This window comes from Rhinoderma darwinii, chromosome 5 (genome assembly GCF_050947455.1).
Source record: "Rhinoderma darwinii isolate aRhiDar2 chromosome 5, aRhiDar2.hap1, whole genome shotgun sequence".
Classification (NCBI taxonomy): Eukaryota; Metazoa; Chordata; class Amphibia; order Anura; family Rhinodermatidae; genus Rhinoderma; species Rhinoderma darwinii.
Window position 1 is genome coordinate 322,838,105 of NC_134691.1, and position 18,466 is coordinate 322,856,570.

Sequence of the window (18,466 nt, forward strand, 5' to 3'; positions counted from 1 at the left end):
CCAACGAGTGAATAATATTTCTGTGACTTAAAGGCTGCGCCTACCTATTCGGCCTCGCTCACACATTGCAGATTTGATGCAGATTTTGCATGTATTATTTAAGGCAAATGCAGGAACAGAACGTAAACAGAATATATAAGGGAAGGCCTTATAGGGCTTATCCGGGAAGTGAATTTTTTCTTCTTAGGGGCAGCAAGTGAAATAAATTTAAAAAAGCAATACCGACCTATCCTCGCCCCTGGCGATCCAGCGCTGTCCCTCTGGCGGCAGTCCTGGTTTACATGATTGTAGCATGTGACCGCTGCAGCCAATCAAAGGGCTCAGCGGCCATAGGTTGTATTTCTGGCAAATCTGATGCGTCACCAGAGAACCCCGCTGAGCCCTCCGATTGGCTGCATGAAAATAAACACCAGGACTGCCGACGGAGCGACAGCGATGGATTGTCGGGGGCAAGGATAAGTTTTGTTTTTTTGGTTTATTTAATAAATTTCCATCCCCTAATGAAACATCTTCACTTCCGGGATAACCCTGTTAAAGTATCTCAACTACTGCATCCAATTCTAGTATTAGCGTAAAAAAAAATGCACGCGCAACCTGAACCAAATCTGCACGGTGTGAACAAGGCCTTAGGCAATCATATGTGCTGTACTTACAAGGATGTATATCTTGCCATACTAATGTGAACAGATATCACTGATGATCGTAGATACCAGGTCACAGCAGTTATGATTGGACGAGCATCTAATCTCTAAGAAAAATGGCGACTATTCATATCCGCGACTTCAGGAGCTGCTTCTATGTAACCTTCTAGAAGGAACCGCTCATCCTGAGGAACGTCTGTACACTATAGACTTCCTGAATAGGAGGACCTTGTAATCTGGACGAGCGAGGGCAGCACAAATAGCAGATCCCTCTGTACGACGGCTGACGCAGAGTGCACTGTATGGGATGTCTCCAGTTACATATTGTAGAACGACAAATAACGGATCACCTCCCGTCAGTTTCTTTATAGATTAATTGAAGCTTGGTTGATCAATTCATGGGCGGTTGTCCGGGTAGGTCCACACGTAGCGGACTTTCTCTGCACATGCTCCTTTTTTTGTGCAGGTTTTCTCCACTACCTGTGGATGTTGTTTTAATGCCGAGAATTTACGAAAATTTTCGTTGCAGAATCGACACCGATTCTGCCACATCTGGAAGTGACCTTACAGTTTACTCCTCGTTTTGCAGAGTCAATACTGCATGTGCGCCACAATCTTCAATGTATTCAAGATGGAAGCCTCGCTGCAAAGCTCCTATTGTAATGTCTCATAAATACAAGAGCTTTAGGGACCAAAAAAAAAAAAACGCTTACGTGAAGATTTTAAGGCCAAGTTCACACCGTGCAGATTGGAGCAGTTTTTGTTTTGTTTAATGCCATAACCAGAAATGGACTATAACGGGATGAGATGTATAAAGGAATGCTTTACTTGTCTTTTTTGATCCACGCCTGATTTTTTTTTTAAGCCGAAAACACATTAAGGGTTACTTTAGGACACATTCCCATACGTGTAAATAGAGGGAAGTTAGGCTCTGTTCACACTGCTGTCATGGTTTCCATTTTTACAGGATCCATGCTGAATATGATCAGGACCGTCACTAAAGTCTCATTGGCCCTGGTGCAAAAGTTCAGCCCTCCCACCCCCTAACTTCTCTTTACTGCCAATGGCCGCGGTCCGTCTAACTTTCCGCTGCATCACTGGGTCTGTTAAATGAGCCATCGATGCAGCACCAGCAGCCGGGGGTGGTGCTAAAGACTTAAAAGATCAGGGGCACAAGCCCCAAGACATAGGTTTTAAAAATACCCCCTGCAGTCTGCACGGTCAAACTGTGGGGTCTGCAGCCGTGCACCGTTGTTTCCGGACTTCACTGTCAGCACTTTGTTAATGATCTCCTTTCTTATGCAGCGCGTGGAACTGGAGTCCTCCTCTCCGGTCTCCTCAGCACCCCAGAGAAGGCTACAGAGAAGGAGGATTCAAGATACATCCAAAGACGCACACCATAAGGAAAGGGATCATTTACAAAGCAATAACACGAGAGGGGGGGGGGGGGGACACTTCTGATCTTTTTGTGAATCATGTATTTCTATTCGGGACTTGTTCTCCAGTGAGTGTCATCTCTCCCATGTATTATATCAGTCTCTGAAATTTCTACCGTATAAATTTATCTCCTAAATACAAAGCGCCGCGGACCCACCTGTCGTCCAGCACAGCGACTATTTCACCAGCTTTAAAGGTCAGCTCATTATCCTCCGCAGCTTCAAAGTCGTAGATGGCCTGCACCTTGCGGCCTTCAGGCTTGTGATTGGACAGGTAGCTTGTGCTCGGGTATAGACTGGACACAGCGCCCGGTTGTTTCTGTTCTTTCAGTGATAATTCAATTGCTACAACATAATAATAGGAGAGATATAGTGAGATCTCGGCCCTCACCGCCGCTATAGACAATCTCTCCGCACTGTACTTCCTCCAGTGTCCCCTTTTGGTGCAGGGATGGGGTTATTTCTTGGTTGAAGCCATCGGTGCATCAAAAATTATCTCCTATATTACCACATCCATAAACCGTATTACATATAGACACAGAGCTGTCCCTGTACCGCGCACGGCTTATCGTACGTATACACATAGGCTAGAAAAGTAATTGCTTCATAAGTTCTCACAGAAGGGAAAATGAATCATTACACAGCGTCCACGGAGATCAACAGGCGCCCGTGTATTGGAGGACTCCAGCAGTCCTGCAAAGAAAAGACTTGACCTCCTAAAGGATTTTTGAAGAGGGATTGTGAGAATCTCATTGTATTTGCTGAGCAGCCAGAACCCAATTATTGTTCTCTATAATCCAAATTTTATAATGGAGAGGATGATGATGAGGATGAAGTCCTTCAAAGAGATTACTGGACTCATTTCCTTTTTCAACCGGACTATAACCACGTCCATCCTGTACAGATAACAGCAGACATCCAGCTAGTAAGAATTGATGGCCTATCCTGAGGATACACCATGAACCGACTCCCAGGACCCCTGCTGATCAGCGGTTTTGAAGGGGGTGAGGCGCTTGTACGAGCGCTGCTTCCCCTTCATTTCCTCTTGCTCACGGCGAGTGTTTGACACACGTGGCGGCAATTGACAGGTATTGCAGCCATTTTCTCCCATTGAAGTGAATGGGAAAAAAGGACTTCAATACCTGTGAATCGCCACTACGTGTCGACGATTTACAGTGAGCAAGAGGACACGAACGGGAAGCAGCGCTCATACGAGCGCCTCACCCCCTTCAAAACCGCTGATCAGCAGGGGTCCTGCGAGTCGGACCCCGACCAATCAGCTATCGATGGCCTATTTTGAGGATAGGCCATCAATTTTTATTGGCTGGAAAGCCCCTTTAAAATTATTCATGAATGGAGCGCTCCCCCTCTACACCCCTCTCACCTGTATATATATGTATACACAGCAGCCATCAATCACTGATGAGAGAGGCGGGGGAAGCGCTCCCTTCATGGATACAGCGGACTTATGATTAATTTAAAATGTGTCTGGATGTCTACCTTTTCCTTTGTTAGGCTCGATTGGCCAAACGGCACAATATTATTTTTGTGCCGTTGGGCTAATAGTAGAGCGGACCTGTCCCTGTACTATGCTGAACTTAAACAGGAGAGCGTAGTAGGACAGACCCGCTTAAAAGAATCACCCACAACATACGGTGCCTCACTGCTCTTACAGTAAAGAACCCCCTTCTCTGCAGATGGTGAAACCTCCTTCCCTCTTGACACAGTGGATACCCCAGCCAGTAACTATGACAAGATCATTAGACAAATCTCTATATTGCCCACTCAGGACCCCCATCTAAGAGTCAGAGCTGATAGAAACTTGCAGCTCTTACTCTGGTCGGTCCGGGTGCAATGGTAATAAATCTGAGTCCTCCATTGTTGTTTGGGCTTCGTTTATACGGCGTTCACCGTGCAATTAAAACGACGTGTTAACTTTATTCTGCGGGTCAATACGATAACTGCGATACCAAATTTATATCATCTTAAATATATAAAAATTAAATTAAAAATAAAATTTATTTTGTGCCATATTCTGAGACATAACTTTTATTTTTTCATTGATTGAGTGGCGAGGGCTTATTTCTGTGGGGTGAGCTGTCGTTTTTATAGGTATTTTGGGGCACGTGACTTTTTGATCACTTTTTATTCCATTTTTTGTGGGCAATGAAGTGACCAAAAAACAGCAATTCTGGTGGTTTCATTTTTTTTATGGTGTTCAGTTTGGGTAAAATAATGTTATATTGTAATAGTTCTGACTTTTACGGACACGGCGATACCAATTATGTTTAATCATTTTTTTATTTTTTTTACAATCCTTTAGAGGGAAAAATGGGAAAAGTGTATTTGTTGTACATAAATAAAAAATACTTTATTTGACTCTTTTTTTTTTTTTACTTTTTGTATATATTGCAGTATTTTATGTTTCGGACAGTCTCCTATCAAACCCTAGAACAGTAAGATTTATATTTTATATATAAGCTCTGGATCTATCAACTTTCTCCTATTAAGCCCTGCCAGATATTTCTCTATCTGCACTGGACCAAGAGCCTGTTTAGCAGATTCAGTGAAGATCTCTATATTGACCGACTACTAGACGTAGGTTAGAAAGAAGTAGGGGACAAAATACAGTTTGTTTGGAGTCTGCATTTATGAATACACGAAGGTCTGCACAGGAGCTGTAGACACAAAACGGTAGGTTCTGTTCAATGAATAAGTTACAAATATGCAAAGTGGTTTCATTCTTTTATTTTTTTTCCAAATGCATCTAAAATAAAAGGGGTTGTAAAGGTGAACTGTCTCTTTAAATAAAGAATATCTATATACTTCACCATGGGAGAGAGAACCCCTTTAATGTCGAGTGTGTTTTAATAAAGCACAAGTGACAGTCAGTCGGCTGCTATGGCCTTTTGTAATAAATGAAGCATTGCTGTCAGGACGGAGCGTTGATCAGATAAAGCAGATCTCAAATCAAAGCCCCGGACAAGAAGGCGCCGCAATACCTGGTATGGGCAGGAAGCAGCGCATATTTTGAGGGCGATCTATCTATAGGTTATCAGAGTTGTAAGGCTCAGTTATTTATGGACACTATAATGGGAGGTTCAGTTTACAGGAAAGTGGCTTTTGATCGTGAATAACAAGAAATAACGAGTAAAAAAAGAATGCTACATTTATAGGAAGAGCGGTCCAAAATAATCAATATAGATGAGGAGGATTGTATAAAAGAGATGCAGGACCATTGTACTGAACAGAGATAGATAGAGATAGAGATAGAGATAGAGAGAGAGACCAAACAAGTCTATGGAGAGGGAAGGGGGGGAGCAGAGTGAGAAGGACACAAACAGACATGCTGCAACTTCCAGTAAGGTATATGTCAACCCATTCTTAGCTACACTGCTGTATGATCTCCTCCATACTGCTGCAGTGTAAATATGTATGTATATATATATATATATATATATATATATATATAAGAGATGGACTCATCTTCTAGGTGTGCAGTGTATAGAAGACATGATAGCAGTTAGGCTCCGCCCACCAGCTCTGGGACAACTGAGAATTAGACATTTCGCCTGCAGAGGGGAAAACTGCTAAACAATGCAGAATACAAGTCATATAATGGCCAGTAATAGTGTTGTTCCTCATGTTCCTCCCCTGAAAAGTTAGATATACTTTAAGAGGGTGCCTGTCTGGTGGCAAACTCTCATCAAGGGTAAATCTACCTAGCAATGCAGAGATAAAAAGCAAAGTACCAATTCATTACCAGATTTATCCTGGAGTCCATGGCTCGCGTATCTAGAACAGCCATTAGAGCTATAGGTTCTGGATACGGGAGCCATGGAGACGAGCGGGAAGCTCCGTCTCCCACTGAAGAGTTATGAGCAGCCAACAACGCTGACTTTACAGTCTATGCTGCTGCTGGACGCCAGATAGTGAATACAAGTAATTCAGCAAAACTTTTATAGTGCACACTCCTCCAGCACCATCATAGTTTTTCACTAAAAGCAGAGATACACTTTAAACATTTATACCCTGTACACCGGATAGATGAGGACTGTTCGCTCCAGGTAATGACATCACATAGTAATATCGCATGCCAATGTAGGACCACAGCTACAGATTTAACTTGCCTTTAGCAAGATCTTCCTCCTCTTTCTTGATAGCCACGGTACCGGGGTCTTTGGTGACCAACGCCGGGCTCGCTTTAGCTTGTTCTGCTGCCTGGAAAATATATGAAGATAAGTAAATCATTCAAAGCTAAATAAAAACAGAGACACGTGACAACCATTGCACAGCATGACACATTACCTGCCACTTACATGGCATACAATCCCACTGTGGACATCAGGCATCACCACCGGCGCTCAGGCTAGGGTCACAGTGGCAGTATAGAGATGGGAACATCGGCAGGTCGCAACGTTGCTGGAATAGTGGCAAACACCACCATCGCTTTGGGTTGTCTGGGACCACAACCATGAAGTTGCAATATGCTGGGACCACAACTAACAAATGTCAACTTGCCATGTCATGGAACAGACCTGAACATGTCCGAGATACACCCCCCACTCCTGAACTGCAGCATAACTAGACAGATTTGATAACAGATAAAGCGAAGATCCAACTGAATGTCTAACAACTCCACACGGGACAAACAATCGAGTATTAATGCAAGAGAGGAAAGTACTGAATGCCAAAAGGGTCTTTAATGTGAATTTGTCATCAAAAGATGTGTCTCTATTTAAAGTAGCTGTCCAGGGTAAGACAAGAAAAAAAAACTGCAATACCAGATACAGCCTATGGAGTAGAGTGGCGCTGTTCCCCGAAAAGAAAGTATTTTTTTTTTTTTTTTTTTTTTTTAAATACTAGACAATCCCTTTAAAGGTCCAATGAGCATGAATATAAATGCAAGTAAGACCCCATACACACGACCATAAAAATAGTCTGTAATTGCGGACCGTAATCACGGTCCAAAATTATGGACCCATTCACCCTTATTGACGACAGATATTTGCGGGAAGGCGTCCGGGCCGTAGAAGCGTACCGCAAATTATGGAACATGTCCGTTTTTTTGCTTCTTACGGACTGTGCTCCCATACTTTGTAAGGGAGCACTGGCAGAAAGTGCGAGTGGCTGTCCGCGGCCGCCAGCCGGGCCCGTAATCGCAGGCTGTGATTACGGGCACGGACATGTGCATGGGGCCTAATGCAATTAGCACGTAGATTTTGTAACAGGTTTTGCTATGGATTTACACATTGTGAATATATTCCCACAAGTCCGGTATAATCAGGAGCGTGTAGCCCCCTCACCCTCACCAGGAGTCCGCTGTATTCTTACCCCAATCCAATTGGTCCAATATCCATTTGTGTATTTTAGTATAATATCTCATCAGACCGGTCATTATAATATGTCGCCCATAAATAGGACAGCACATTCCCGCAACAGATCCCTTTCAAACATAATAATTATATGTCTCATACCTGTGACCCGACGGCAGGGAAGGTCACCCCTTGTTCCTTGAGATTCTTTATCATAGCAGAAATGAGACTAAGTTGTGGGTCATTCTTGAAATCGTCCGCCCATTCTACCATCAGCGCTTTTAACTTCTCACAGACTTTTGGGTGTCCCTGTAATAAAAATGTTATCTTGTTTCTCATACTCTTGATAAAAGTTATAAAAAATTAACTGTTCATAAAAGTTATGCCATAAATCATTTTCATACCAAAAGTCGTTCATCTTTTGCTTCCATGCTCCCCCGATGCTGCTGCTAATCTGTGCTGCTTGGGGGAGGGGCTCTTAGCAGAATCTCTCTCCTTACCCTGCTGGCAGCTGACAATATAGTCCCTTCTTACTTTCCAATCCTAACAAGCTGAGGAGTGTTCTTAGCTATACTGCCATGTTATTTCTCCTTCCCTGACAAGCAGGACAGAAAGCTTTTTCTATCCCTTTAAGGAATGCATATATACAGCTGGTGTTCCTGGGTCTTCAATCCATGCCAATGAATACTTTCAGCTGCCTAACCAAACTTGCATCGTAAGGTTGGGTGACCAGCTGCCTGTCGCCACTCCTTCCCCAATCATTGGAGTCTTAAAGGGGTCTTTCAGTCCTAAGAAATTGATGGGTTATCCTCAGGATAAGCCATTAATATGTGATTGGTCGGGGTCAGACTCCCGGCACCCCCGTTGATCAGCTGTCTTGAAGGAGCCGCGGCACTCGTGCCAGCGCTGCTTCCCCTTCATTTCAAACTGCTCATACTGTAAATCGTCGACATGCTTGTAGCAGCGGTTCACAGTATGAGCAGTTTAAAATTAAGGGGAAGCAGCGCTCGTATGAGCGTCGCGGCTCCTTCAAAACAGCTGATTGGCGGGGGTTTCGAGAGTTGGACTCCCACCGATCAGGTATTGATGGCCAATCCCGAGGGTAGGCCACCAATTTCTTAGGACTGGAAAACCCCTTTAAGCGTTTCTGCTGCTGGTATGAATACTTAGTGCAGCCAAACTATACATAATGTTGCATATTTGTCTGGTCACTGAATAAAAAGCTGTATGTGACAAGTAGCGTGGACTCTCTGCCGGGGACTCCTGTGACGAATCAGGCTGAAACTACCACGGATTGGAGACCAAGCCCACTTTTTCATCACTTACAAAATTTAGTAAGCGACAAAAATAAGTCCCAAATTTGTTACACATCACCGTTGCCGCTTTTTTGGCTGAAAGCTGGTGTATACTACATTAAGGGGGTCATCAGAGACCGAAAATGGTGATGATTCTTGATATTATCTGTAAAGATATCACTTACCAATAGGCTTCGCCGAACCCAGTAATGCGGTGCCGGCAGTGCTGTAGTTTCCTGTAACTCGATGACGCTCCGACACAGCCCCACGTGATTGGGTGCTGCCTCCTGCTCCAGTTTGTGTCGGTGCGTCATCAAGCATGTGATCGAAAGGGGCGGGAACTGTGACTGCTCCATTACGGATTACAATTGCCAGCCCCTCGCGGTCACGTGACTAATCAGCGACGAGCCGACATGAAGGAGAAAGGGCGCTAGGGACTGGCCTTCTTTTACATTGATGAGAGCCTAGTCCTGACATCTGACAAGCTGAGCTTTAGAACAGAGTATTAGTGCCAGCACCTGTGGTCACATGGTCATGGCTCGGCTCCCAGTAATGTGAAAGAAGAGCATTCTGGGATTTGTAGTCTTTAGCGCACGCTGAAAGACTAAAGCAGGAAGTAAACCAGTGGTAGGTCATGAAATAAAAAAAAAATTTCAAGTTGATTATTCATTGGAGGATGCCTACATGTGATTTGTACTTTTTGGGGTTGTTTTTGATAACCCCATTAATAGATGTGGTCCATTGTCTTAACAATCAGTAGCTCCCCCGCAGCAAGTATGAGCAGGATGTCTGCAGAGTATGTACGTCACTAGACGTGTTCGGGTCTGTAGAGCTGCTGTACGGGGGTTACATGGAGTCCATACACAATATATACTGTGTGACTGGATGAACAAAAGCTCAAATACACAAGCGCACAGATAGCGGAGGACAGGGACGGACTCACCTTATTTAAAACACTGCTAACCTCACTGGCAAAGTCTCTCGAGCACACCTCTAAGTGAAAGATCTTCCCGCAGTTTGAAACACAAGCCCCGAGTAGCTGAAACACAATACAGACCAGAAAATTAAAATAAAGGACTATGTACAGTACACTCAATGCAATTAGGACATATGGACGTTATAAAGGGGGGTGGGGGTTGCCTACTCAGGACCCCCTCAATGAGCCGGAATCTGGTGGACATGAGCCATGCATGTATTACATGGACAGCTATTCATGTGAGGGGCCGCCATGTAAAACTACATTTCACTTGCAGGGAAGATGTCCGGCTGGGGGTGTCTGCCCGGAATTTCAGGAGCCGGCTCCCATCATTTTTTTGTGATAAAAAAAAAAAAAAACCTTTAATGGCAAGCCAGGGCTACTTTTAGAAGTCTATCCGTTATGTCCGATATAAAGAAGTCCTGATTGGGAAACTCCACATTATTACATCCATGTTTTACTAGGGCATAAAGGAAGGTGTTGATCAAAGTGGACGATGCTTTGGAGTAAGAGCCGTGTAAACTATTCATGAACCTCTGATGATACAATGTTACGTGACGCTGCACATTATACACAGCGGAGATACCAGGCCGGATTACAAGGTGTGACTATCCGTGATGTCACTGATGTAACGGAGCGGTCACTACTCTGAGCTCATTTGAAGACGCGCAGGTGCGGCAGTGGTGAAGGTGTCATGGAGGTTACACCATGTGCACATTGGAGTTCAGATAATGTAGCAGGTTTACCTGCAGTCCTATGTCAAACCAGTGATGATATCACAATGGAGTTGTGCTAAATGACAAAGATTTCCTAAATCTGGTCGACTTAGACCTGCTGTATAAAAATTTTTTAGTGATGAAATGCTGAATGAGCCGACAACGGCCTAGAGCGCACCTCTTATCAGGGGCGAAACTATAGGATTGCAGAGGTTGCTGATGCACCTGGCCCTAGGGGTTAACCCCCACGTGCATCCTCCCCGCACCGCGACACCCCCGCGTGCATCCTCCCCGCACCGCGACACCCCCGCGTGCATCCTCCCCGCACCGCGACACCCCCGCGTGCATCCTCCCCGCACCGCGACACCCCCGCGTGCATCCTCCCCGCACCGCGACACCCCCGCATGGCGACACCACCACGTGCATTCTCCCCGCACTGTGACATCACAATATTTATTATACCTGCACAGTGTGATATCATTGTGTACATTATCAATGTTATAAGATACAACTGAGAATTATTCCTGTGACATCACTGGGTGCATTTTCATGGGCCTAAGTGAACGGGTCCAGAGGTTGCACCTGGTGCTTGAGACTGACCAACAGCTTCTTTTCCACATAAGGGGAAGCCAGTACTATAAATTTTACCCTGCAAAAGATTTGACATCAGTGCCCAGAAGGTTTCTCCTCTGCCTCGGATCGCAGCCTCCAGCACACCGTTTATCACTATGGTTATCCCCTTGACATGGAACGTAAGCAATAAAGGAGCGATCACTGAGCGGTATAAGCAGTGTCATTAGGACTAATTCTATTCTACTAATTAATATCCCCAAAAATCCCTTTATCATGACGAGGATGCTATAAAACGTGGGTGTCCAGTCTTTATCTCGATCACGCGGTTTGCTAATGGTGCAGGATGGCGGCCGCCGCTTGTTGGAACTCTTACTGTAAGCGCTTGCATGGCCACGTGGGGGTCTTTATGGTTCACTCGCTTCATAATGGAGCGGAGACAGTCCTTAGGCCTGGAAAAAAAAATTCAGTCACTGCATTATATGCAATTTCAGTTTTTCAAAATCCATTTATTCCTAGACACAGAAACCGGATCGTCTTGTCTGTATTTAACCTCAAATTCTGTTTTTAAGCTTCCTGTTCTCAGTGTTTTTCTGTCTGGATTTACATCCATTGCCCCGTCCCAAATACAGTACGGATCAATTACAACCATAAATACAGACTATATTGGCTGCGTGCGGTATCAGGCGCTACTTACTTCTATGAGGAGAATACAGTAACAATATACAGACCTGCTGTGCAAAACCATAAATCACTATGGAGCCCGAGCCTTATATACCGACTACAAGAAACTATCCACGGGCTTCACCAAAATGTAGCATCCGGCATAAAAGACTAAATATGAATAAAAGCGATTTCCCATCTTTATTTACGGCAAGACTTATGGATATAATCTGATCGGTGGGGTACCACCTCTGAGAAGCCCCACCTATCAGGAGAATGGCAGTGCCCGGACCCCCGCTCTGCAGTATCCAAGCGGATAGTGGAGGTGGCCGGACACTGGGAGTTCCAGTAACAGCATGCGCAGCCACCGTCCCATTCAGCCGGCATCTGTGTCAATAACTCACGATTTTCAAGATCTCTGCTTGCTGTCATTTAAATCGAAAGCTTCATTCGATACAAATTTGACCATGGTCATGTGATGGACACAGGTGCACGGCTCATTACAGTTACAATACAGATACCAAAGTTCTGTCTTGTAAGGGTACGTTCAAACGGTCTATTCCGGCCTTTTTTCGGGCCGTAAACGACCGAAAAATCGGAAACCGAACGCCTTCAAACATCTGCCCATTGATTTCAATGGGAAAACGGCGTTCTGTTCCGACGGGCCGTTTTTTTTTAAAAAAAAAAAACGGCCGTGTAAGAAAAAGCCAGCGAAAAAGAAGTGTAGGTCACTTCTTGAGACGTTTTTGGAGCCGTTTTTCATTGACTATTGAAAACCGCTCCAAAAACGTCCGTAAAAAAACGCCACAAAAATCGCGAATGGCTTAAAAAATGTCTGAAAATCAGGTGCTGTTTTCCCTTGAAAACGGCTCCATATTTTCAGACGTTTTTGAGTTTGTGTGTGAACATACCCTAACGAACTATTTTTTCATGCTCTGGATGTAAATAATAAAACTTCTTGTTGGTTGACAGCAAGCAGAGATCTTGAAAACCAAAAGGACTTAATACAGGAAGTACATTGGAAATCTGCATAAGAATAACATTTGCTGAAACCGGACAATATAGTATAGAAAGCGCTTACCCCGTTCGTGACTGCCCCACTTTATCACATAGGTCAAGGATAAGCCCCCAGTCCTCAGCCGTGTTCAGTTCACTTGTCGCTTTCTCTGCCAGGAAAAATAGAAATAAATGTTATTCTCAATGCAGAGATTTTCTATTAGTCAAATGACTATTATGGAGAAAGCGGCTGAAGAAAGAAACGAGTGGCAATAAGAAAATATCTATAGAATATTCTATGGGGGGGTTGAGGATCATTCGCAAGCACCAATTATACAGGGACCTATGGATTATATTCCGGCGGCCCTAGTACAGCGGGACCCGCATGAGACATTGGGGAACCCAAGAGCAAAACTGTGGACCCCTACTCCAAATTCATTTATTCTGGTTTTAGAGCTCAAATTGACACAAGGACATGGTAAGCGGGCTGTCTGGAGCTAGGGCTGTGTTCACACTTGCAGTTTTATTAATGTTGCTTATATAGCGCTGTGAAGAAGTTGCCATGACTCTCGGTCCCCAGTCGGGCTCAATATTAATTCCCTATCCGTATGTTTTTGGAGTGTGGGAGGAAACAGGAGAACCTGGAGGAAACCCACAAAACACGGGGAGAACGTACAAACTCCATGCAGTGGTTGCCCAAAGCCAGGACCGCAGCGCTGCAAGGCAGGAGAGAAAACCACTGATCCCCTGCGAAAAACCGCACCAAACTGTGGTGCAGTTTTTCACCCAGAATGTCCGCGGCGGAAAACAGCTCAGCATCAGCCGCCGGCCTCCCGGGATGACGTTTCATCCCACGTGACCGCCACTGGTCCCAGTTCCAACTGCATCTGCATCCTTAGGACGCAGATACAGTTAAATGGAATACTGGCGCAAAGAGTGACGGCTCCGTGCCCCAGCATTCACTCTGCCGTGTGCGGCTCGGCGCAGGCAGGCGATGTTGTGACGTCATCGCGCCTGTCTGCGCCGAGTTACTCATAGCACAGACCGATGAAGGATTCTCCACCCGCCGTGGGAACGGGGATAGGTAAGTAATTATGTTATTTTTTTATTAGGCACATATGGGGGCATTATACTGGGTATGGAAGGGGGGCTGACATGGTGGCAGCCATAGGAGAATTTTACTGTATGGGGCAGCTATGGGGAGCATTATGTTGTATGGGGGCATTATACTGTGGGGGGAGAAGCTATGGGGGCACTATACTATGTGGGGGAAGCTATGGGGAGCATTATACTATGGGGGCACTATACTATGTGGGGGAAGCTATGGGGAGCACTATACTGTGTGGGGCATCCATGTGGACTGCTGGGCATAGGTGCGGGCAGGGGTCTGGTGGTGTTGGGGAGGGCTTGGGGGGCCCCCCCCCCCCCAAGCTGAATTCTTGCACCAGGGCCCATGAGCCTTTAGCTACAGCCCTGCTGCTATTTGTTGTGGGATTTACCTCCCTATTGAATTCAATGGGGAAATCCAGCAACAAATAAGCTGCGTTACACAAGTACAGTGGACATGCTGCGGAATAAAATTCTGCACCGCAGGTCCATTTCTGATCGTTTTTTTTTGCAGAGTGGATGAAACTTGTTTTATCTCATCCAAATTTGATACTGCTGTATTACGCTGCGGATTTTCTGTATTATAATACAGGTATACTCCATATTTACGCAGTGTGTGAATTGGCCCTAACCCCCGGACCCACCTCGCCGGTCCCTGGAAAATGTACTTGCATCAAACTGGTCCTCGGTGCAAAAAAAGTTTGGGGACCGCTGCTCTAGATGTTACAAAACGATAACTCCCAGCAAGAAGTGACAGTTGCCGGGATATTATCCAGATACAGAACCACCGGCCTTGTAGATTTTACCATCTCAAATCTGGACGGAAAAATCCGCAAAAATCCTTACAGGAATACAAATTTTTTCAAGATTCACTTGAAAATATATATATTTGTTTTTTACTTAGGTATTTATTTTTGTTACATAATGGGCAGATTTACTAAGAGTTTATAATCCACAGGAGTAAAAAGCAACTAATATATTAATCTTCATAAACATACTCAGACTCGGTATGTACGGCAGAGCACGACTCTCTACTTAGGAGCTGTACAGGTTTTGTTCATTGCTGTAAAGGGTCCGTGCCAGTGAGTATGAACCCGAATGGCGTCCACCACTTAGTGACCCCTGGACGGGCAGCAGTTACATGTCTTACGGTGAATGAATGGGAGACTATTTGGAATATTTCCGGTCATTTGGACACTGTATTATTAATTCCAGCCACAAAGCAGGACATAAATCTCTGTGCCGCGGCCTCACAGTCACGCATCAATGCCGGCGTCTGTCTAGAGAAATCAGCTCCTTCATTGCCGGGGACTGGCGCGGATCTTCCCCAACAATGGCACGTCTGACTTATTTATGGCCCGGTATTGTGTCTGCTGGAGACACTGGGCTGTTATGTGAAGCCTGGCAACGATGACCGGTGCTGCCATGTATTAATACGTAGTGCTGTGTGCGCTCCCTGCCCGCCATAAGCAGCGGCCGTGGGTGAATGGGGCAACAGGATGGGCATGCGACACCACCACCGGGGTGAGAGTCCACGCAGAAGACCGCATTGCCAGGATGAAAGGGGTGTCAGGACAGGTAGAAGTTGCCATCGCCAGGGTGAAAGGGGTGACAGGCCCGGTACATGAGACTATTGCCCGGATAAGGGGTGACAGGCTGGGTAGATGAGGCTGTTGCCCGGATAAGGGGTGACGGGCCGGGTAAATGAGGCTGTTGCTCGGATAAGGGGTGAAGGGCCGGGTAGATGAGGCTATTGCCCGGATAAGGGGTGAAGGGCCGGGTAGATGAGGCTATTGCCCGGATAAGGGGTGAAGGGCCGGGTAGATGAGGCTATTGCCCGGATAAGGGGTGACGGGCCGGGTAGATGAGGCTATTGTCCGGATAAGGGGTGAAGGGTCGGGTAAATGAGGCTATTGCCCGGATAAGGGGTGACAGGCCGGGTAGATGAGGCTATTGCCCGGATAAGGGGTGACAGGCCGGGTAGATGAGGCTATTGCCCGGATAAGGGGTGAAGGGTCGGGTAAATGAGACTATTGCCCAGATAAGGGGTGACAGGCCGGGTAGATGAGGCTATTGCCCGGTTAAGGGGTGAAGGGTCGGGTAAATGAGGCTATTGTCCGGATAAGGGGTGACAGGCCGGATAGATGAGGCTGTTGCCCGGATAAGGGGTGAAGGGTCGGGTAAATGAGGCTATTGCCCGGATAAGGGGTGACAGGCCGGGTAGATGAGGCTATTGTCCGGATAAGGGGTGACGGGCCGGGTAGATGAGGCTATTGCCCGGATAAGGGGTGACGGGCCGGGTAGATGAGGCTATTGCCCGGATAAGGGGTGACGGGCCGGGTAGATGAGACTATTGCCCGGATAAGGGGTGACAGGCCGGATAGATGAGGCTGTTGCCCGGATAAGGGGTGAAGGGTCGGGTAAATGAGGCTATTGCCCGGATAAGGGGTGACGGGCCGGGTAGATGAGGCTATTGCCCGGATAAGGGGTGAAGGGTCGGGTAAATGAGACTATTGCCCGGATAAGGGGTGACAGGCCGGGTAGATGAGGCTATTGCCCGGATAAGGGGTGACAGGCCGGGTAGATGAGGCTATTGTCCGGATAAGGGGTGACGGGCCGGGTAGATGAGGCTATTGCCCGGATAAGGGGTGACGGGCCGGGTAGATGAGGCTATTGTCCGGATAAGGGGTGACAGGCCGGGTAGATGAGACTATTGCCCGGATAAGGGGTGACAGGCCGGGTAGATGAGACTATTGCCCGGATAAGGGGTGACAGGCCGGGTAGATGAGGCTATTGCCCGGATAAGGGGTGACAGGCCGGGTAGATGAGGCTATTGCCCGGATAAGGGGTGACGGGCCGGGTAGATGAGGCTATTGCCCGGATAAGGGGTGACAGGCCGGATAGATGAGGCTGTTGCCCGGATAAGGGGTGAAGGGTCGGGTAAATGAGGCTATTGCCCGGATAAGGGGTGACAGGCCGGGTAGATGAGGCTATTGTCCGGATAAGGGGTGACGGGCCGGGTAGATGAGGCTATTGCCCGGATAAGGGGTGACGGGCCGGGTAGATGAGGCTATTGCCCGGATAAGGGGTGACGGGCCGGGTAGATGAGACTATTGCCCGGATAAGGGGTGACAGGCCGGATAGATGAGGCTGTTGCCCGGATAAGGGGTGAAGGGTCGGGTAAATGAGGCTATTGCCCGGATAAGGGGTGACGGGCCGGGTAGATGAGGCTATTGCCCGGATAAGGGGTGAAGGGTCGGGTAAATGAGACTATTGCCCGGATAAGGGGTGACAGGCCGGGTAGATGAGGCTATTGCCCGGATAAGGGGTGACAGGCCGGGTAGATGAGGCTATTGTCCGGATAAGGGGTGACGGGCCGGGTAGATGAGGCTATTGCCCGGATAAGGGGTGACGGGCCGGGTAGATGAGGCTATTGTCCGGATAAGGGGTGACAGGCCGGGTAGATGAGACTATTGCCCGGATAAGGGGTGACAGGCCGGGTAGATGAGACTATTGCCCGGATAAGGGGTGACAGGCCGGGTAGATGAGGCTATTGCCCGGATAAGGGGTGACAGGCCGGGTAGATGAGGCTATTGCCCGGATAAGGGGTGACGGGCCGGGTAGATGAGGCTATTGCCCGGATAAGGGGTGACGGGCCGGGTAGATGAGGCTATTGCCCGGATAAGGGGTGACGGGCCGGGTAGATGAGGCTATTGCCCGGATAAGGGGTGACGGGCCGGGTAGATGAGGCTATTGCCCGGATAAGGGGTGACGGGCCGGGTAGATGAGGCTATTGCCCGGATAAGGGGTGACGGGCCGGGTAGATGAGGCTATTGCCCGGATAAGGGGTGACGGGCCGGGTAGATGAGGCTATTGCCCGGATAAGGGGTGACGGGCCGGGTAGATGAGGCTATTGCCCGGATAAGGGGTGACGGGCCGGGTAGATGAGGCTATTGCCCGGATAAGGGGTGACAGGCCGGGTAGACTGGCACTTCTCAGGACCGCTGTATTCTCGTACACTGTGGGCAGCAGTATGAGGGGAGAGGCTGCAGCGCTGCCGGGAGGTGACAGGCAGGAGTCACACAATGGCTGAGGGACGCGGCTGATTTCTTACCTACATCAGGATCGTACGGGTTGGATGTGAATAGAGGCATGGCTGCCGAGCCGGGTGCAGCACACTAGACGAGGCCTGGGGTCCGTGCAGCAGGAGGCTCCGTGTTATGTCTCCGTCCTCCTCTATCACAGCATCAGATCTTAGGAGAGGCCACAGGACGGCTACTGTCTGGACGGGGAGCAGAAGGACCTGTGTGATGTCACGGTCATGTGATGAGTCACATGGGTGGGAGGAGTCACGCTCCGGGCTGTGGTGATGTGAAGCAGGGGCCGGGGATGTATGGACGCTCCTCTAGTCACAGCTCCGCAGCCAGCGGCACCACAGATGTCCGGACATGCCGGGGTGGAGATTCATCACAGCTGGAGGGCCGCTGGCTGCAGAGCTGTGTATGTAATGTGTGTGGAGCATAGCTGTGTATGTAATGTGTGTGGAGCAGAGCTGTGTATGTAATGTGCGTGGAGCAGAGCTGTGTATGTAATGTGTGTGGAGCAGAGCTGTGTATGTAATGTGCGTGGAGCAGAGCTGTGTATGTAATGTGCGTGGAGCAGAGCTGTGTATGTAATGTGCGTGGAGCAGAGCTGTGTATGTAATGTGTGTGGAGCAGAGCTGTGTATGTAATGTGCGTGGAGCAGAGCTG

General features: G+C 47.4%; 1 protein-coding gene across 2 annotated transcripts in view; it reads right to left on the minus strand.

The window, feature by feature from the left end:
* Nucleotides 1–18,059, minus strand: part of STAM (signal transducing adaptor molecule) — a 30,830-nt gene extending 12,771 nt beyond the window's left edge. For both annotated transcript variants that reach the window (XM_075827594.1, XM_075827595.1), the window contains exons 1-7: nucleotides 17,830–18,059; nucleotides 12,694–12,778; nucleotides 11,326–11,401; nucleotides 9,631–9,726; nucleotides 7,555–7,701; nucleotides 6,208–6,298; nucleotides 2,236–2,422 (exon numbers count right to left, since the gene is read on the minus strand). In XM_075827594.1, coding sequence (XP_075683709.1) covers nucleotides 2,236–2,422; nucleotides 6,208–6,298; nucleotides 7,555–7,701; nucleotides 9,631–9,726; nucleotides 11,326–11,401; nucleotides 12,694–12,778; nucleotides 17,830–17,869 — 722 coding nt within the window. In that variant the 5' untranslated portion in view covers nucleotides 17,870–18,059. The remainder of the gene's footprint in view (nucleotides 1–2,235; nucleotides 2,423–6,207; nucleotides 6,299–7,554; nucleotides 7,702–9,630; nucleotides 9,727–11,325; nucleotides 11,402–12,693; nucleotides 12,779–17,829) is intronic.
* Between the last annotated feature and the right edge of the window lie 407 nt (nucleotides 18,060–18,466).